The sequence below is a fragment of the Coturnix japonica genome, chromosome 12 (assembly GCF_054131305.1).
Source record: "Coturnix japonica strain WE chromosome 12, WE-NBRP24, whole genome shotgun sequence".
In the NCBI taxonomy this organism is placed as follows: domain Eukaryota; kingdom Metazoa; phylum Chordata; class Aves; order Galliformes; family Phasianidae; genus Coturnix; species Coturnix japonica.
Genome location: NC_140674.1, coordinates 22,275,292 through 22,296,369, shown reverse-complemented (window position 1 = coordinate 22,296,369; position 21,078 = coordinate 22,275,292). Strand labels below are relative to the sequence as shown.

Below are 21,078 nucleotides of genomic sequence, written 5' to 3'. Positions count from 1 at the left end.
CAGGAATTCAACAACACAGCCCTGACTGATGGCTGAGCCTGCCTCATATCTAGCCAAAGGCACGCCAGGCTTCAAAGACTTGCTTTGAATTGATGAGGAGTGGTATGGTGAAGCTTTTGGAAGCAATGCTCCAGCAACTTGCCTGCAGGACAGCATGCACCTGCATGTATCTGCACATACCCACCTGCACAGCATAATGCTGTGGTCACTGGGGCAAGTTGCTGTTTGAACTGCTGGTGGTGGTGGCACTGGGCTGCTTCTCTGTGACAAGACTTGTGCTGAGGCTGTCCACTGGGTGACCTGCTGGCCTAAAAAACATATCTGACTGCTGCCATGTCACAGCCTGCTCAGTTCAATGCATTTCTGCCTCACATGGGGTTTCTGGAAATTAAATCTCCTGCTTTCCAGAGGAGAAAAGGAAAAGCTCACCAGTTACCCAGGTGCCTGGCAGTATGAGCCTTGTGGCAGTGCTGTGCCACTGAATTCTCCTCAGTGCCCATGTTGGAAACTGTATTAGAAAAATGTGGTTCTGTTTGGGTGCAATGGAAGCGTGTCTCTGCTCACCTGGTACTCTGCCCCTGAGGTGCTGTTTCCAGATTCTTGAGTTGCTGGTGATGTTTTCCTTGGATGCTTTCTTGGTTGTTTCATGCAATTATTTTTTTAACAGAATAAGAATATCCCACAACTTGCAGCAGAGCACGGAACAAAGAGGCCGGTGGCTGTTTCACAAGGCCTACTATGATGGACAAGAGCACCAGCTTCTGAATAAATGAGCCATCCAAGACTTAGTCACTGTGGGTTCCCCCTCCCTGGAGGCATTTCAGACCAGGCTGGGCAGGGCTGTGAGCAACCTGCTCTACTGGAAGGCGGCCCTGAACTGGATGATCTCTAAGATCCCTTTCAGTACGAGTCATTCTATAATCCCACACGGAGATTCTGGATGTGTGTAGTACTTTGAGGAACAAAGAGCATTTTTGGTCTATCATTTCCCAGTGTGCTTAGAGACTGTAGCTCTCTTCACCTGGTGGCCCAACACAGGGGCAGGCATCCAGCAGTGCCTTCAGGGGCTGCAATGGCACTGTGAGCAAAGGCATTCTATGCATTCCCAATGGTGTTCATTTTTTCTGACGTGTTTGTATGTTGACTTTGGTGTTCTGGAGAGCTCTAAAAACTCTTGTGCCCAATAGAGCAGCAGAGCTGGAAACAGATCCAGAAGGTAGTGTGGTTAGGCTGTAGTTGGTCTTGATGATCTTTAAGGCCTTTTCTAACCTGAGCAGTTCTGTGATTCTAATGGAAAAGCTCTGTCAAGGAAATGTGTTGCTCCCCACTCTCTCCTTCCCTCTGAGCTGTCGGTGTTCTGTACATACTCATGTTTACTATAGAATGACAAAGCAGTGGCCTTCTGCTATCTTCAGAGTGTATGAGGCCAGCTCCAGTGAGTGGCTGGGTGGGCACATCTGCCTGCTGGGATACCCACTGCAGGGGTCTCATGTTGGCTGCTCCCTTAAGGTCAGCTTCTTTGGTAACACTCTACTCGTCCTGCAGCACCTCATCTGCTGCAAGCTGCCTCCATTGGCCATGAGTGATGACTGGTGAGTCATCACTGATGGGTTGACCATCATGTGATAGGTTTCTTTGCTGCCCCTTCCATTCCGTTTTGAATTTTTTATGGCTCGTATCATGATAGTGATGCAAAGAGGACGATGTTGCTCTGGTGTTGGCAGCTGTCTCCCAACAGCCAGAGCTGGCACTCTGGGTATGGAGTGAATGCAGAGCATGGCTGCTGGCTGTGTGAGCAGGTGTGTGGCATTGCTGCCTGTAGCAGAGCCCCTGAGCTCCCCCACGAGCTGGTGCAGCAGATAAACAGGTCTGGAAGAGGAATTCTGAGTGAAACAGAACTGCAGCGTGCTTTATAGCTGCCTCCATCCATCCCGCCCCACTGCTTGGTGGTGGTGCTGGCTGCACAGCAGCACTGTGAGTTGGGCTCGCTGCTCATGCTGGTTCTTTTCTGGTTGGGTAACTGTGTTGTACACAGAGCAACCCACAGCACACGGAGGAACTTCTCTGCCTCTCGCTGATCCTTCACAAAGTTGGGGCACCTTCCTGGTGCTGAGCAGCCACACAGATTGCGCCTCTGCGTGACTCACCAACGTCTGCATCACATGCAAACGAGGATAAAGCGTTTGCCGTGCACCGAGCTCTGTCAATCGGAGAGGTTCCACTGAGGGATGGTTGGTGTGAACTCACCGAGGGAGCAGCCCCAGCATGGTAAGCTGCACACTGCTCCTGCGTGGGGACCTGCATGCGGAGCTGCATGCTGTGCCCTTTCCTGCTCTGCGGGGAACTCCTGCATAGCCTCACCCATTGCAAGCCAGCAGCCCCTCTGCTTCTGCTGCTTGTGTCAGCACGTCTGCCAGTGCAGAAGCTTGCTAGCTGTTATTTGTACTTGAAGTGCTGGTGGCAGTGTGGTCACTTCTGCAGCTGTTCTGCAGGACACCAGCAGCCAGCGCCCAGGTGTGCCCAGTGCTGATTCTGCTCTAGGTCCTGAGGGCTCTGAGGTGCTGTGGGGCACACAGGGAGGAGTGGGTGCTGCTATGGGGAGCTAAGTGTGCTGTGCCTGTTTTGTCTTGTGAGCTGCCTGCAGAGCATAGTGTGGCACTTCAAGAATAGGGGCTTCAGAGCAGGGTAACGTGCTTCAGGCCCCAGAGCAGCTCTGAGAAGCTGCCTCTGCACATTGTGTCCTCCAGCCTGACACAGATTTTGCAGCAGTCACATTGATGTCCCTTCAGAACTGAACCTTAACTCCCTATCGGTCGGAACCACCATCTAGTTTCCTAACACTCAGTGTTCCCCTGCGCTCTGACCAAGTTGCTCTCGCTGCCCCTGGGGACGTTCAGCAGCAGGTGGGTGTTTCCCTGAGGAAGGGAGCTGAGCACCTGTGCCTCTGCTTGATTTCTTTGAAACAAAGCATTTACTTAATCAAACCCCCAGGACAAAAACAAGGTTTCTCCCCGAGCAGCCTCCTGTGAGATGCAGCAACCCAGGAGTGCTCGCTCCTCACAGCCACCCTGCAGCGCCCTGGGGCAGCCCTCTGTTCCTGTAGGGATGCTCAGCACTCCTGCCCCAGAATGTGCGGGAGCGGGGGGATGTGCTCCACCTGCACCACTGCTGTGCCATCCTGGTGCTATGGTGCAAGCAGAAACACGAACACGCCACGAACGGCTCCATCCATTCAACACACGCAGCCTGGGAAGTTCTCAGAGAGTTCTGAGAAATGCCGTCAGTGTGGCCGTGCTGCTGAGCGCATCCTTCTGGGATGGGGCTGATGCTGCGCTGCGGAAGTTGTGTAAGGGAGCCGAGGGCTGCGAGCGGCCGCTGGCTGCGGGGTGTCAGCGCCCAGCCGCACTGCAGGGCTCCCGGCTGCGTGCTCTGCAGGGTGTTTGCTCCTCACTGAGACCTGTCAGCAGCTGAGAGCAGAAACCTTGTGCAAGCGAGGTGTGATCTTCACACACCTACTTGCTGCCTGGGCTGTAGGGAAGCAGCCTGCCACGTTGACCTGTTGCAGGAACAATACAACAGCAACGTGATTGATTGTGCTGATTTTTGCTTTTTCATTCTACCTTTGCAGGCTGTGAATGGGACAGATGGCTGCCAGGAGCTGGGAAGAGCCCTGGAGAGGGGTTACCTCTCTACCATGTATAGCCTGGAGTTTGCTTTGGGTGCCATTGGGAACAGCGTTGTTGTGCTCGGTTATATCTTCTGCCTGAAGGAGTGGAAAAGTGGCAATATTTACCTGTTCAACTTGTCGCTGTCAGATTTGCTGTTCCTGTGCACTTTACCAGTCCTGGTGAGCAGCTACTCCCAAGGCCGATGGATGGGTTCAAGCATCCTGTGCCACAGCAACAGGTTCCTGCTGCACGTCAACCTGTACACCAGCATCCTCTTCCTTACTGTCATCAGCATCGACCGGTACATGCTCATGAGATTCCCTTTCAGAGAACACGCTCTGCAGAAGAGGAAGACGGCCTTCATTGTGTGCATTGCTGTCTGGGTCCTGGTGATACTGGAGCTGTTGCCTCTGACGTTCTTCCTGGAGGCAGTGTCACCAGCCAATAACTTCACATGCCTCGACTACGCGAGTTCTGGGGACCCAGAGAAAAGCCTCATCTACAGTCTGCTCCTGACGCTCTTTGGGTTCCTCATCCCCCTCGCTGTCATGTGCTTCTTCTATGTGAAGATGCTGCTTTTTCTGAAGACCTGGAAGGAGCAGAGCAGCTCTGTCCTGGCTCTTGAGAGGCCGCTCACCCTGGTGGTTCTGGCTGTCACCACCTTCTCGCTGCTCTTCACCCCATACCATGTGATGCGCAATGTCCGACTCGTATCCCGCATCCCAACCCTCAACATGTCTGTGTGCACCCAGGGCGCCATCAACACCGCCTACATCATCACCCGGCCCATCGCCTTCCTCAACAGCGCCATCAACCCTGTGTTCTACTTCGTAATGGGGGACCACTTCCGAGAGATGCTGATGGCAAAAGTAGTGCAGATCTTGGGTAGGCTGAAAAGCTCGGGCAAATGAACCGCTGGGGAGAGCTCTGGCACTGGAACTGGGGGAAAGCTGTGTGGGAGAGCATTAGCAGCGTGCACTGCTTTATTCCTTAGGTAGCTTCGTTCAGGTGACAGAACAAACAGGAGCTGAGGGTGTCCCTCTGAAAGTGCCTGTTGCCGATTCGTCTCCAGCAGGACAGCGGTAGGGGCAGCTGGCAGTGGGCAGAGCAACACTGCACTCAGCATAGTGTACACTGTGCTCTATTGAGACTGCAAATAAAACATTGCTGTGACATTTCTCAGCAGGAAGTTTTGTTGTCATACATCTTCTGTGATCCGTGATCTGCCAGTTGGTGCCGGACTAGACCCAAGTCTGGGGAGATGTGTTGAAGCTGGGTGCTGCCCAGCCACCTTTGCATACGTGACTGCCTTGCCTGCTCTGCAGCTCCTGGGGTTTATGTTTTGGCATGAATAGCTGCTCCCATTTACATCTCCTGTCTGTTTGGGCTGGCACCAAGGATGAGCACCAAAGGAGGTATGCAAAGAGGTGGACAGACTCAGCTGGCGGCAAGGTTGGGCGGGTGGCTGCTTCCCCCTGTGACCAAGGCCAGGAGGAGGGAGCAGTGCTGGGCAGTGGGCCAGGCAGGCCTTACGGGAGCTGCACTGTGTGCAGGCTGCTTTCCTCATGCTGTCAGACCTGGCTGCAGAACACCAGTAGGGCTCCCAGTGATGCACAGATGAAATTCTCAAGTAAGAACAAAAACAATGCATTTCCTTATTCCTGCCTCTTCTTGGCGAATCTAGCTTTAGAGGTTAGTAGAGGTTTGCTTAACTTCAGGTAATTATTTCTGAGAACAGAACATGCAGTTATGGGCCTCCTGGCTCTTCTGCTCGCAGCACTGGAAGAGGAGCAAAAAGGAGCTGGCTCTGCCTGATCGCCCCCTGCAAACCACCACAGAGGGGAGGCATAAGGCAGTAGCTCTGCTCTGCAGCTCCCACAGAGCCACAGCCATGGGGTGAGGTGTTGGCCAGGAGCATGGAGAGGAACTGATGCTGTGCTGCAGGATGTACAGCCCTGTTTCTCCTGGCATGGGAAGCAGCTCAGGCAAATCCTGACTCCCTACACCAGCCCAGAGCCAGGCGGTCCCTTTAGCAGTTGTGTGGCGCTGCTGCTCTGATGGGACTGACGCTGATGGGTGGCTTCAGTATCTGAGCGTCTGAGTATTTAAAGTCTGTTCCACTGCTTCTCTCTTTCCAGATAACTCATAGCTGTGCCCACTTGCAGCTGTTGCTCTGTGAGAGCTGTGCTGCCTGGTCACGGTGCCCCATACAATGAGTGGCACAGCAGGACAGGACGCTGGGGGCACTCTTGAGGCCTTGGGCCCAGTCCAGGTCTTTGTATTTTATTTTGTTCCGTTTTCCTCCACTTTGGGTGGGGACAGAACTTGGCCACGGGAGCACAGCAGCTCCACGGTGAGTCAGGCTGAAAGCAGTCCAAGCATGTCTCAATGGTGGTCAGCAGCCTAAAAATAAATGTTCCTTGCAGCGAGCAGTGTGGGTGCCAGCAAGGAGCCCTGTGCAATGCAGAGCTCAGCGCTGGGAGGGGAGTGGCACTCTGCTCTGTGCTGTCTGTCAGGCGCAGCAGAGCCGGGCAGTGCATGGGAGGTGTTGGGTCTGAGTGAGGGACCCCAACTTTGTGCACAGCTCCGAGGCACAAGCAGGGCTGCTCCTGAGAACTCTGCAGGTGCGCACTGATGGTTCACAGACTGAGCCCAGCTCCTCAGCAGCTCCCATGAGCCCAGCGCTCTTTGTGTTTTATCACCTCTGTGGTACCCTGAGACCCAGGGGCAGTGTGTGAAGCATGCCATAAAGCACATATGGGCTTACATACTTAATGCACCTGTTCACGGCAGTGCCCGTTCATGGGTGCTTCCCAGGGGCGGCCATGGGCTGTGAGCACAGCACTGCCCTGCTCTGCTCTGCGCTGGTCCTGGTTCTGCTGGTGGGAGCACAGTTGGATTTCTATCTCTGCTTCTGTTTCAAGTCCCCTCAGTGTATCCTTTTGGGAAGGAAAGAACGTGTTGGTTGAACACTCCTTGAAGAGCTGGAGCTCGTTACCCTGTGCAGAACAAGGTGCTGAAAGCTGCTGCTTCTTCCTCTGACATTTAACGCAGTGTTTCAAGGTAAGATTTTAGAGGCTTCTTCCTTGTGAAAGGTGTCAGAAGAGCTGACCCCGCCCCGCGATGGAACCAGCGCTGCAACCACTGCAGCCCCACCAGCAGCCGCTGCCCCGCTCCTGCTGGGAGGGCCGGCAGTGCCGTACGGTGTGTGGTCAGTGCGAGGGAACGCAGCTGGTGTGAGGAAATCTGAGCTTGGAAGGATTTTGGCTGTAAATGCAAACGTGGCACACAAATCAGGAGTCAGCAGCGAGCCATCAGCGCGGTGCCTCGTTTGTGATTTGTCCGAAGTTAGCTGAGAACGCTGCTGCTTTTTGACTGTTGTTTCTTTCTCGGTGGTGCCACGTGGACTTGTCCAACAGATGCTGGTTTTGCTCATTGCAGCACATGGCAGAGCCTGCCTCGCTGTGCTCGCTCCGGGACCTTATCACACAGAGATGGAGCGGCCGCCAGGAGCTCGTTAGCAGCGGTGAGGCTGGATGGCACAATGTGCTGAGCGGGCACGTGGGCTCATGGAATGGTGTTGGGAAATGGTGAGGAACTGCCCTGTTCACGAGGTCACGGCTCTGTGGGAGGATGCTGTGATGGGTAACAGGGTGCCCAGGGTGCGCTTCCTTTCGGTATGAGCTGGGTTTCCTTAAACCCTGCATGTCATTGTAATGATTCAGTGTCATACAATACGCTGTTATAAGGGAAAACATCCGTTTCCCGAGCAGTACTTCATGGCATTTTATCATTATGCTTGATTCCTTGTGCCGGACTTATCTCACTCTTGTTTTAAGGCAGGTTTCTGGTTTCAGCATCTATCTGTGCATCTGCTTTGATGGTGCTGCTGTCTGGGTGTGCGCCTTGTCTTTCTGTCATTGGATCCTTCATATCTTTGATCTCCTTTTGGGACAGAAGTGTTTGTGTGCTCTGGTAGCTTCCGCAGCACATTCTGCAGGTGCTTCTGACCTACAAGGAGCAGAGTTGGCTCGGTCAAACAGTGAAGGACATGAGTTATTGTGCAGCACAGCACCATTCTGTCATCCCACAGCCCTCCCACTGCCATCCCTCTGCTGTGCACTGCTCTCCTGCTCCTCAGCCCTTCTCACTGACCCCAGGCGTGTCCTCCCCCACTTGCTGCTTTCAGTTGCAGTGAAAACGGTTGATCCTCACCTTCCTTTTTTCTGCTTCTCCTTTCTTTCTTCTTCTTTCCCCATTGCCTCCCCAGCATTGTGCCCCATGAGCCCCTGCCTGCTGGGGCCCTGGGCTCTGCCTGTCCCCAGTGCAGAGTGCTCCCTTCACTAAGAAAATAAAGCAAAACAAACAAACAAACAAACACCAACAACCAAACCCCGAAGTAACCAGCAATAATTCACCCAAAGGCAGGTTCCTATAACACTCTTCCGTGCTCAGCACTTACAGAAGCTACTACTCTTTGTAGCATAACTTTAAATATGGAGTGGGAAGTTCCAGCTTACGTTGAAGGAGTCAGATAATCATTAACTCAGGGCCATGGAGTCATCGCCCTGTGCCTCGTTATGTCCCGAGCTTGTGAGTGTGAGCTTTGCTGGCTGAGTTCTGCTCCTTATACTCAGGGTGGGGACGTGCTGCCTGCTGCAGCCTGCACTAAGGTGTTCTTGGCAGCACCCCCCAGCAGCACCAGTACAGGGATATAGGACCAGTGGAACTCAGGCACGATTCTGGGGGTGCTGGGCTGCCCTCCAACCCCTGCAAGGGAGAGTGCAGAAGTGAAAACCACCCACTGGCCACATTTTTCCTTTCCCTGTGATAAATGGTGTCATTGGTCAAATGCACATATAAGACAAAGACCTTTTACAGACCTCACCCTGCACTGTTCTTCCCTCATGCGTTTCCCCTTAAAAGCACCAAACCCAGAGCATCACTTCTGTTGGCATGTTTCTGGCTGTGCTCTGATACCAGAGCTCCCCAGACTGTAGCAATGTGATGTAGCATGGATTGCAATTTGCTCTTTAAACAAGTGCAGACAGAAAAGGAGCGCAGTGCCCCGCACGAGGCTGCGCTCAACCACACTGTGCCCCTGGGTGGCTCAATGCAGCTGAGCTCCTGTCCCTCTGTGCTGCTTTGGGAACCCCCACAGCCCTGCTGAGTGCAGGCAGAGGCAGCCAGGCTGGCTGTTTGCTGCCAGGTTTGATAAATGCAGCTCCAGTGGCAGTCAGAGGCTTTGGATGGCCCTGGGAGCCCATGGTGTGCATGAGGAGCTCTCCTCTGTGTATGCACACAGTGTGTGTGTGCACATGCTGCTGTTTGTGCAGGTGCTGTGTGCACACACTGTGTGTGCAGGTGCTGTGCAGCCCCGGCTTCTTTGCCTGCAGTTATTCTGAGTCTGTCCAACAGAAATCCATCACAATCACCAAAGTGCTCCCGTTCCAGCCAGGCCAGAGCAGAAGGCCATAAAAGGAGAGGAATATCATTTCCTTGTTGGCTCTCAGTGCTGAAATGCTAAAACAGGAGCAAACCAACATTTGTTTTCACCAGAGCTGACAGAAGGGCGTGAAACAAACCGCCGGCACAGAGCGGTGTGCAGGGCAGCGTGCAGCCAGACCAGCTGTAAGAAGGGAGAAAGCAGGACTCTGCCTGTCTGCCCGAGGTCCTGCGGGGCACCAGTTCCTGTATGTTACTTTCGTTATAAGTGATGATTTCGGTACAGCTGGCTGCTGTGACTCCATGGCCCCCATCTGCTTGTAGTTGGACCCTGCAGGGCTGTTCCTCTCCTCATGGCAGGACAGGCACTGCGCCCCACCTCACGCTGCTGCTGGCCATGTCAGCGCTGCAGCACAGCTACGTGCTGTCACTGTGAGTTCTCCCACAGCCCTTCTGCTGCTGGTGGTGCTGCACTGACACGAAGCTTTCAACAGGTATTTGCATTTCAGCAGCAAAGCCAGACAGTGCCGCTCTGACGGGCTCCTGTAAATCAGCTGCTGTGTCTGCAGAAGGTCTGGGGAAAAAGGATGGTTGTGCTCTGGCTTGACAGCTGGGATCCCTTAAAACCTCCCATTCCTGAAACCACTGCGTCCTTTGAGGAGGAGCAGTGGCCATGTACTTCCACTTGAGCAACTTGACAGTTTTGCAACAAAATACTTTTAAAATGTGATCCTTTGGATCACAGCTCTATCAGATGCTCTTGGGAAGCAAATACTCTGACCGAGTGCCAAAATGCCAGAGCTTGCAAACAGGCCGGCGCTCACAGCTTCTGTCAGCACAGCAGCTCACGCTTTGAGCTCAGTATTAAACAACCACTCAGCAATTGGCTGCAGCATCTGCCCGGGCAGCACCTGGTGGCTGGTGGAGGGGATGCACCCTTTGCTCGGAGCTCTGGGCCCAGAACCGTGCCCGCCAATTTCCTGCCCATAGCCCAACTATCGCCCACCCACCACCAATTTTGGTATGATTTACCCCTGTATTGGAGCTGCTGTATTGGGGTTCTGCTGGACTCAGCCTCCGTTGTTTCAAATACACACTCTGCACTCTTACACTTGCCTTGTCCGAAAGGCAGATGGAAGAGATGAGAAACGAGCCCAGGGGGTCATGCTCGGTTTGGTGCATGATGTGCATTTCAGCTATACAGCTCCTAATGGAAAACTGAAAACTGCCCTAAGCAATTAAAGAAGGGACAAGAGAGATTGCTGCTGTCCCAGTTTATTATTATAAACTACACTGGTACCTTCTAAAAACAGACCAGGGGTCCTGCTATCAGTTCCCATATCAGGAAAGAGAACGGTGTTCCCAAGTCTGGATCTGTTAGACAAGATGTATGGCAGGAAGGCAGGGCTGTTATCTGCAAGCACTGCAATTGAACGGACAGAGAGGAGACTTATCTCCCAGCTGGGGGAACACAGATTGTCCACATGTTTCCCATGTTTCCTCTGATTCAGATAACTGCTTCCACATTAATCAGTGTCCTTATTCCTTTCAAACAAAATGCTCCTGGCCCCTGCTGGAATTGCCGCTTTTTTGCACAGAGCTGAAGACCTCAGCAAAGCTCAGAAAGATAATGGAAATAAGAAATGTCAACTCCAATAGGAAGCCACTATGGCTACTGGTGGGTTGAGGATGCAGAACCTTCCACGCAGAAAGAGAAAATAGTGCAGGAAAATACCCTTTTCCCCCCGTTCACAGAAGCATGTACACAAGTGAGATCAGTTGTGTTGGTGTTATTATTGACCCAAAAATGAAGTGATGTAGGGTTGTTTGCACACCAGGAGCAATTGAACGCCCCACTTTTGCCATCAGTTACCACTACAGCTGTTCCATGGGCCTGCTGCAGGTCTGCTTCCACACAGTCAGGGCCTTGACCCAAAGCCTGCTGCTATCCCCGTGCATTCTCTGTACTCAACAGGAAAACTGAAGCTTGCCCATGACAGCTCTGGGTCCCTCAGCTCTGCTCCACTCTGCAAAGTGATGTCATCATGCGCTCCTCTAGTCCAGAGGTGCCTCAAATGGCTGCAGTGCCATCTCAGCTGCTCCTCACAGCTTCTTCAAATGAACTACAAACTGAACATCTTGATGCGTTTGCATTTTCAGGCTGGAAAAACCAAGTCACGGACAACTGCCAGCGCGTGGAGTGCAGAGGGCCAAGCATGTGGTGCAGAGCTTGCTGTGTGGTGCTGGCCGTGCAGCGCATGGCTGTGCTGAGCAGCGTGCTGCTGTGCTGTGCATGGCGGTGCTGTGTGTGCACAGGCACCTGTTTGCCACACAGCTGTGCTCATGGCTGCAGGCACAGCCCCCAGCACAACACGCTCAGAGAGAGGTTCACAGCTCCCTCTGAAGAGGGTTAGTAGTTGCTAATTACATTTGTGTAGGGAAAAAAAACCAAAACAACACCAACATTTTGTTCAGTTCATCTGCTGTTTTGCTGCCTGGAATAATATTTCTGTGTTGTGGTGCAGCCATCTCCATCTCCACAGCAACAACTCACAAACAGAGGACTATGACTTCAGCTGAGGAACATGCAGCGAGCATTGATGAGCTGCCAAGCAACGAAGATTTGGTTTCAGGGTGGATGCAGAAGCCAGATAGTGACATTTTTCCTGGGTTTTTGTCTGCCCTCCTTCCGGTGAATTCCCTCCAAAGACAATTTGGGCTCTGAGGGAAGAGAGCCCTTCCCCAGGAACTTGTTATTTCAGTAAGGGCTGAGTAAGGCCCATGGAGGTCTTCAGGCTTCGGACAACCCTTTGGAAGCAATAATAACAGCAAGGAAAAAAGCAGGGTGGAAAGCATGGCCCAAGGCCATCGATCTACCCAGGCAGTCTGCTGCTGGTGGCACTTCAGCTGGATGCAAAACCAGCAGGAAGAATAAGCAAACCACGATTCAAGTACAAGGTGCCAACAAGTTCATCTTTAATTAGCAGTTAATTAGTTGTTTTGCTCATTCATCAGAGCACGAATGCTTCCCAGCTGTGTATTTACACAGCATCTCTCAGCATTTCAGCATGGTCTCCCTGTGGTCCCTCCATCACTGAACAGCCCCGCAGTTCCCTCTGTGCCCCCCATGGGTGCAGCCCTGCAGCAATGGGAGCTCTCAGTCGGGGCGATGCTCTGCGGGTGGCTCAGCTCCAGCCCTGCACTGTGCTCCCTGCCCAGGACTGCAGGGCTCTCCCAGTCCTCCAACAAAGGGAAGCAATGTTTTCTCTGAAGTGTCCTTAGGCAGCATACCTGCCCAGTGAAGGATGAATATTCCTAAATGGCTTTGCTGTCTTTTGAAAAACCAGTCATGAAATAATTGAGTCAAGCTTTTATGAAATAGATCTTAATTTTTTTTCTATGGGTGTCATAGATCTGAAATACTCAAATACCGATTAATGTCCACGTGAACACTTGGTTATATCGGAAGCTCACAGCGCTTGCAGTGCAGCCCTGCAGCAATGTGGTGTTGGCATAAGAACAAATGGGAGGAGAGCATTAAGAGAATGTAAACTAAAGATAACTCTGAAGTAAACCCAAACAATAGCCAGCCAATTACCTTATCATTCCCACTTTGCAGCACTTATTATTGATCAGCAGCTGAATTTGGGCACGAGATTTGGAACATTTGCCACATTCTGGATCTGCCTTTAATTCTGAGTGCCCCAGCTGGGAAGGTTTGCTTACACCTGAATGGAGAGCAGAACTTCTTGCTGGAGAAGGTAACTATGTTTGTCCTGATTGAAGCGTGGCAGGAGCCCTGCAGGCTGCACGCTGCCTGCCCAGGCTGCAGCTGCCCCCATCAGCCAGGAGCACAGCCCTGGTGGGATGCAGGCTGGCACAGACAGCACAGCCCGCAGCTGCTCACCCATCACACACCAAAGGGGCCTCACACAGCGCAGTGGGAGCCGTACGACACTTCTTCCTCCCCATGAACTGCCTGGTGCCCAGCCCCGTGTTGGCAGACATCCCTCCTACAGTCTCCACCCCAGGCTGAGCACTGGGTGCTCAACCACAGCAGCCACAGTGCTGGTGGTCACCTCTAGGAGTGGTTCCAACACCATGGTGGCTGCGGCAGGAGCAGCAGCCGCGTTCCCCTCCTGCAGAGCTGCAGCTGTGCGCCGTGCAGCCCTTATCTGTGTCATGCAGGCCTGGTGCAGGAAGGGAGCGTGGGGCCCGGGCACCACCCACAGCCCTCACCTCAGGCCTGGCCTCGTCACACCGGGTGCAGCTCCCGATTAGCAGCCAGGCCCAGCACTCGCCATTGGGGAGTTTGAAGCACGCGGCCGTGCCCAGCGGGCGGTGTCTGTGTCACCACGGATGAGGCTGCAATGCAAAGCACTTCTCCTAGCGTGGCCTTTTTTTTTTATTAGCTGTCAGTAATTTTGCTTCTGTAAGAAAATACATATGCAAACCGCAGCCTGTCACCATGGTAACTACTCTGTACCACCTGGAATAGCTAATTCCACGTTCTCAGACCCATAGAGTTCAGAAGGCGCTATCGCTGCATTTGCCCCCAAGGTCAGGAACAGCCTACTGCTGATGGGGAGCATGCAGTGAGCAGCATGCAGTGAGCAGCACACAGTGAGCAGCATGCAGTGAGCAGCATGCAGTGAGCAGCACACAGTGAGCAGCATGCAGTGAACAGCACGCAGTGAGCAGCACGCAGTGAGCAGCGCACAGTGAGCAGCATGCAGTGAGCAGCATGCAGTGAGCAGCATGCAGTGAGCAGCGCACAGTGAGCAGCATGCAGTGAGCAGCATGCAGTGAGCAGCGCACAGTGAGCAGCATGCAGTGAGCAGCACGCAGTGAGCAGCACACAGTGAGCAGCGCACAGTGAGCAGCGCACAGTGAGCAGCATGCAGTGAACAGCATGCAGTGAGCAGCATGCAGTGAGCAGCACACAGTGAGCAGCACACAGTGAGCAGCATGCAGTGAGCAGTGCACAGTGAGCAGTGCACAGTGAGCAGCATGCAGTGAGCAGCATGCAGTGAGCAGCACAGCCCTGTGGGCCAGCAGCAGCACTGAAGCTGTGCGCAGGCGGAAGCCAGGCGGGCATTCAGGCGGGCGGGAGCTGTGCGCTGTCTTGGCTGCACCCTCGCGTGCTCACGGCAGGACGATGTGCGGTGCCCTGGGAGGTTAAGGTAAGCTGTTTGGAATGCTGCTTTGTTATACTGTGACTTATTGCATGTACTTTGTCAGATAAGTTGGGAAGACCTAAGGAACGTGGCAAAGAAAGTTGGAAGTTTTACTTGGTGAACTTTATGTAAAGCTCTCTGCGCTCACTGGGCACAGTGAAGGCAACAGCTGTCTCTTGGGGCCAGAGCCCAAGTCACAGCCATGCAGACCTCTCTGCGTGGGCTCTGTGGGATGTGGCACATGGCAGGGACAGAGGCAGCTCTCCTGGCCCTGCTGGGCAGACATGGTGCCCTCGGAGCCTCTCCAGCTTTTCCTGAGTTCTGTGGATCACTGTTCCGTCGGGCCAGGTCCTTGCTCTGCTAGGAAAGCTGAGGCCGTGTGTCCGCAGCTCCCTGAGCCCACAGGCAGCCGTTCCTCTTGCTGTGGGGGTTGCAGTGAGTGGAAATGGGCCCCCGCTGTTGGTTAAACGGACGCTAAGTCGCTGTTAGGCAGAACGCACGCTGTATGTTGCAATAGTTCGATGTGAAACTCTCAGTGCCGATTCTGCTCATTTGTGCACCTGAAACTTGTAGAAGTTCTTCTAAAAGCTCCACTGTTTTTCATAAAAGTAGTATCACAACTGGCACAAGGCTTTGAGCTGGAAGCACCGTGCGGCAGCAGGGCCAGATGTGAAGTGTGCCCGCTGCCTTTCCTGAGACACACGTGTCAGTGTATTGCCACAGCAAAGCCCCTTCTAACACAGCAACACAAATTGGGTGCCGCCATGTTGCTGCAGAGCAGAAGCAGAAGTTCCTCACTGAAGAACTTTTGCTGTGACAAAAGGGATGTGAGAATCACTTTCTTTACTGCCAAGGCTGAAACTTAATGTCAGACCACTTTAGAGAATGTGAGCCTTATCAGTGCTGAACAAAAAGAGCACAAGGAGCTGAAGAGCTTCCTGAGGGCCACAGTCGTGTTGGGTCTACAATTGAAGCTATGTGTGATCTGCCTTCTGTGAAGGCCAGCAAAAAGGTGGAAAAAGGGAGCAAGAAGTTTGTTTTATGACGGCATGAGAGGAGGCACCAGGCGTGCCTTGAGTGTGCAGCACAGCACAGCGGGTTCTGGTTTGCAGCAGGAGAGGTGAGGGCTTGGTGCTACAGCCATGCCCTGAGCACCATGCCTCAGGTGCAGCAGTAGGCTGCTATGCCAGAGAATGAGCTTCCTGGGCTCATTTCTCATCCAGTAGCACTACCGGTGTTGGGGAGCTGACGAGCAGATGGGTGAGTGTGTTGCACACACTTGCCCGACATCCTGGGACTTCTTCAGCTGGTTCTGAACTGAGCTATGATCCTCACTGCCTTTGCTTCAGTCCCTTCACAAAGGGCTCCCGTTGGGTCCCTGTGCCGTGCCCAGTGCCCAGCCTGGACATCATGTTACTGCAGAGTTTGTACTTCACACCTCAGGCTGGGACTTGAGAGTTTGGTCTGCTGTGCCCTATAAAACCTGTAGTAAATAGCATGAATGCATGATAGAATACAGTGAGAGAACACACTGCCTAGGAATCAGGAATGAAACTAGAGATAAAGCAAACTAGAGTTGTACTTTATCAAGGAGAAGTGTGCTTCCAAGCTCAGTCTCCAGCACAGGGAGGTGATGATGGATTCTGGCAGTGGCAGGTCCCAATGGTGGCAGGTCCCAATGGTGGCTGGGGTGGGCCAGCTCAGGTGGCCACAGATCCCAGGCAGCCTGGAGCTGAGCCAGCAGCCAAGTCATTGCATCTTCTATGGAAATGGGAAAACGACAGGAGCTGAAGTAAATCTGAAGTGTTAGTGCAGCCAAGAGATGGCTTTGGGGCATGGCCCTTCAAATGAGTAGGGTGGAGGAGGCTGCATGGGCTTTGTGGTGGCCATGCCAGCTGCTGGCTGAGAGCACCCCGCTGGCCATGTAGGGATGCACATCTTACACACAGGTTGTTTGCTACAGCCAGCTCTGCGTGTGGAAAATATGTTTTTTACAGACACCCACCTACTGCAGTTAATGAAGAGAAATCCGGGCGACAAAGAGTTCATGCAGAAAACTCTGTGACCGGAACAAGGGCTTTGCAAATGCCCAACGTACTGATGTAAGCACATGGAGCGGAAACAGGCTCACGTACTCCTTTGTGATAGAACAGAAACAGGAAGAGGGACAAACGATCCATTACTGTGCTCATTCCCAGGCACTACCAAGGCATGTGCAATCAGTGCTGGAGTTATCTGCCTGCTGCATCTGTGCCCTCGCTTTATATGGTGACAGGCAGAGGGATGGAAGTCAGGGAAAGGTCCAAATAACACGGGATACCAATTGTCACTGAATTTGTGCTGATCTATACCAAGCTTCTTTGGAACACAAGTGCAAATTTCCTCAAAGGAAAATCATTGTTCCTTTATGTCCTTTCAGCATTCAGTTTTTATGAGAAAAGCTCCAGCAGACACAAAGAAATGCCAGGAGGCCCCGTCAGCCTCCGTCGGCCTCCACTTCCTCGGGTGCCGTACGTGGGCAGCTCCCATCCAGCACTGCTCAGCGCGGCCATCCTTCCCCGAGGGGCTGCAGCGCTGCACTCTGTTGCGTGCTGTGATTGGAGTGCACAAAGAGCAAAGTTAATTATATTAATGCCAGGCTGCACAATAGAACAAAACTAAAAATCTAAGGAAGAAAGCGGCTGGAGTTCAGATCTCTGAGGAGGTGCCATTTGTCCCCCAAAGTGAAGGAATTGTGCGTGAAAGCCACAAAGCACATTATCACCTTTCACAAACCCAATGCTGCTTGTTCAGCTCCAGTGCAGCTGAGAGAAAAGGCAAATTTACCTTCTTGTAGTCACCAAGCCCAACAAATGTCAAAGCAAATAGCAAAGTGGTTTGTGTAATTCTGTTACCGATTAAAGGATGGAATTCTGAGCAATCACTTGAAGCTCCAGAACTCAACAGGAGCTCAGTACCTATAAAAGAATAAAACACAATTCAGTTGCACTACTTTTTTTTTTTTTTTCCATTCATAAAGTAAAAATAAACATCCCAGAACAACTGGGCATAGATAGCAAGTGATGTGCAAAATTACTGACACAAATTACACGACTTAGGGGGAAAAGATAAGCACAAGAGGGGGAGCACAGGCAGTGCTGTCAGACCCACAAACCTCGGTACGTTCAGCAGGAAGAAAAAGGCTGGAAGAAGGGATGTGCTGCTGCAGGTGCTGGGCTAAAGGAAGCCCCGCTCCTGGTGCCTGACAGAAACCAAGCGATGAGGGAGCCAGAGCCCTGCATGGCTTTGGGGTGCTGGTTTCTGCAGCGCATGGTACCCAGTGAGCAGCCAGCTCTGCCGCTGAGCATGGTGCTGTGCTGCTGTCCCCATGGGCCTCAGGCTGGTGTGTAATGGGGAGGGGACCTCAAAATACACCTTTCCATGGCCATCACCAGGCTTTTGGCAGTGTGAAATACGCCGTCACAGAACAGGACTCTTACAGTGAACATTCGCTCATCTGACAAACTAATTTTGCAAAGAGCAGCTCGGTGGAGGTGGGGCTGCGGCCGCCTGCTCTGCTCTCTGTTTCTAAAAGCAGTTGCAACTTCTGTGGAAACTTCCTGCCCAAACCCTGGTTCCTGCTGGGGCTGAGGCCAACCTGGCAGCTGGGTGAGCTGCGCCTGCGCCCAGCACTGAGCGGAATGGGGCTGGGAGAGTGGCCCAGCATGGCCATGGCATGGCGTGGGCACAGCATGACATGGCCAGCAGCGTGGCATGGCTGGCAGCACAGCGCAGCACAGCATGGGGGGCACAGAGAGGGCTGGCTGCCCCACAGCTGCGCTATGGGGGGCTGGGAGGTGCAGACACACAGCACCTGCCCTGTGGGGACACTTGTCTGGGTGGCTCCCTCTGGGAGAAAACAAGTGTGAGGTTTGAGGGACAAACGCACAATGGAAAGTGGGGTTCTGGAAGGTGTGTGTGTGTGTGTGTGTGTGTGTGTGTGTGTGTGTGTGTGTGTGTGTGTGTGTGTACCCAGTCAAGTGCACTCTGTATTATCAGCGTATCCATGTTCCATAGAACATAAAGCCTTAATGCAAACAGCTGGGATCGGTGCAGGTAGTTGTGAGGCTTTGGCATAAATTTGGCTCAGGTGTGATTTGCTGCTTGGAAACCAAAAGACAAAGGGAATTCTGTCACTCATTCAAATAGCAAAATATAAAGCAGGCAACCGAAAAAACACGATTTTCAAAGACGTGAATATTTGATGGGAAAGGACAAGAAACAGAATGGAAGCATCAGAGCTGCGCGGTGACGCTCGGCGCTGCAGGACGCTCGGTGCACGGGGACAGCTCCGAAAGCACAAACCCCGGTGGGGTCGGACCTGGCAGAGGGGCCGCTGCTCACGCTGTCATTGAACTTTGGGGGATCACTGCTGCCCTTCCAGCCCCGGCTTTGCAAAGCCACCGGCTCCTCCATGGCCGTGCTGGCGGCACCGCGCCGTGTGCTGCGGGGCTCGGGCCGCTCCGTGCTCACGGGCAGCCCCCGTCCTCCAGTTCCCCAGGCTGAGTTTGGCAGGTTGTGGCTGTGGATACTGGGGTGTGAAAATGAACCTGGTGCCAAGGGACACGGTCACGGTGTTCCTGAGCGATCCGCGGTCCCGCAGCTGGTTCTGGGCAATCTTAGAGCATCACAGAGTCGTTAAGGTTGGCAAGGAGATCACCGGGTCCATCACGGCCACCTGGGCTCAGCTCCGAGCACCGTGTGGGTTCTGTGCGGCCGGAGCCGTGTCCGTAGCAGCTCCGTTCTGCTCCCCGCGGGGCCGAGCACCGCTCGGGACGGTGGGCGCGGAGCAGGACAATGATCCTCCCGCGGTGCCGCCCCGCAAGGAGCCGCCGGCCGCTCCGTGCCGTGATGGCGGGGCACAGCGCGGGCAGCGGGCGGGCGGCGCGGAGCCGGCCCCGGTTGGGAGCCCGGCGGGCAGCGCGGGGCCCGGCCCGGCTCGAGGCGGGCGCTGCGCGGAGCCGCTTCCACCGCCCCCCCCAACCCCCCGCCTCCTCCTTCCCCTCCCGAAGCCGGAGGCGGCCGCGCGGGGCCGCGCACGTGTGCTCGGCGGCTCCGGCACCGTGACTCATGAGGCACCGGGGCGCGCGGGCCCGACGGGGATGAGGCCGGGCCGCTCCGCAGCCAGCTGCACCGCCGCCTCCAGCCCGGAGAACCGGGACCGCCCCAGGCCTGAGGTGAGCGGGGCGGACGGGGAGCGGAGCGGGAACCGAGCGGGAACCGAGCGGGAACCGAGCGGGGAACCGCGGGGCCCGGGAACCCCCTGGGCCGCGCTTCCGGGCGGGCGGGGGCGGCGGCGGAAGCCGGGAGCTGGGGCCGGAGCCGCGCGGGGAGACCGGGGAGACCGGGCCGCCGCCGCCGGCACCATGCAGCGGGCACTCGGCCCAGCCGGGCCGCCCCGGGGACGGGAGAGAGGTGAGCGCTGTGCGGCACCGCGCGGTACCAGGCCTCGCCCGCGGCCTAGTGCGGGGCGGGGGCCGGCAGCACCGCGAGCGGAGGGCGGCGGCGGAGCGCCAGGGCCGGGGAACCGCGCGCAGCCCGAGGCCGCCGGGCCCAGCGCTGCCGGGACACGGAGCCGCGGGACGGTGCGGGCACAGCGGGATCCGAACCGCATGGGGTCAGTGCGCGGCTGTCGGGCACGTGGCGGGATCAGCGCGGGGCGCGGTGTCAGCCCGGCCGGAGCTTGGCGGCTGTTTGTTGTCCGTTCGGGGCTGGGGGGGACGTGCTGAGCCCGGAGCTCCGCTCTGTAGCTGGGCTCTGCCCGCGGGCCGCGAGCGGAACGGGACGGAAAGCAGGGATGGGTCTGCGGGAACAGCGCGGGGACACGCGGGGCCGCTGCAACCAGGGACGGTTTGTGATGTGCTGCGGGACACGGGTGTATATAGAGAAATAGACGAAATGGAACCGTGAGCGGGTTTAACGAGTGGCTGTGATGGGAGAGCGCAATGTAAAGAACACTAATGCATGAAGTGGCTGCGCTGCTTATTGGTACAGTGGGAAATAAGGTCTCTGCCATCGCACTGCATCCCAGGGCACTGAGCAGGATGTACCTGTGTAACACGGCACTGCTGGGCCGTTACCAGGGGCCAGGGGCACCCGGCACTGGGCGACCTGTGTCTGCACAAGGTCTGTGTGCCACCAGGTGATGCTGGGCTCCCTGTGTGCCAGGGCTGGCTGCTGGGCCTCGGGGCTGCTTTGCTGGGCTTAATGCAGACCAAAAGCAGCGGCAGTTTGTAGCATTGTAGACAAGTCGTCTCTAGGCTTGAGAATATTTTGAAAACATACCACCATGTGCATTGTATGGATGGATTTGTGGTAATTGTGACATCTACCTGGCTTACGTGCCAGCTAAAATGCAGGGCTGTGCAACCACTGTTTCCTTGTTAAGGGGGGATGTGCAGGCAATGTGTTTTTTTGTCTGATAGAGAGTCGTGGGGTTTATTTATTGTGTTAGTTGCTTAAAGACATGGTTGGATTAATGGTATTTTGAGGGGCAGGGCGGGGTGTGAGCCCAGGGCTGCTGGCTTGGAGTGAGGCCCTGGGATGGATGGGCAGAGCAGGGCGGTGTGTGAGTGATTCACAGCTCACCTGAGCCACAGGGCAGCGTGGAAGCTGTCCTGTAAGAGCCGCCACCAGCTGCCATGGGTGGAGCTGTGCCCGTATGCCACCCCACAGCGCTGGCACTTTGCTGCTGTGCAGCGGTGCTGTCATTTCCTCTGTTTTCCCAGCAGATCCCCCTTTGAGTTCGC

At 54.6% G+C, this 21,078-nt stretch overlaps 2 protein-coding genes across 25 annotated transcripts in view; both read left to right on the top strand.

Moving 5' to 3' along the window:
- Window positions 1-1,440: 1,440 nt before the first annotated feature.
- SUCNR1 (succinate receptor 1) lies at window positions 1,441-4,857 on the top strand. Its single transcript, XM_015872205.3, has 2 exons — window positions 1,441-2,268; window positions 3,629-4,857. Exons 1-2 carry the CDS (start codon window positions 2,266-2,268, stop codon window positions 4,577-4,579), a joined length of 954 nt encoding a protein of 317 aa, XP_015727691.2. The 5' UTR covers window positions 1,441-2,265; the 3' UTR covers window positions 4,580-4,857.
- A 9,255-nt stretch (window positions 4,858-14,112) lies between these two features.
- The window catches only part of MBNL1 (muscleblind like splicing regulator 1), a 43,881-nt gene continuing 36,915 nt past the window's right edge, over window positions 14,113-21,078 (top strand). For 18 of the 24 annotated variants that reach the window (XR_014933466.1, XR_014933462.1, XR_014933460.1 and 15 more), the window contains exon 1: window positions 19,601-19,744. The gene's annotated coding sequence lies outside the window, so the exon portion shown is untranslated. Of the gene's footprint in view, window positions 14,297-19,600; window positions 19,745-19,897; window positions 19,915-21,078 lie in introns of those variants that run through there. The other 6 variants (XR_014933465.1, XR_014933461.1, XR_014933464.1 and 3 more) reach the window with 6 other exon arrangements.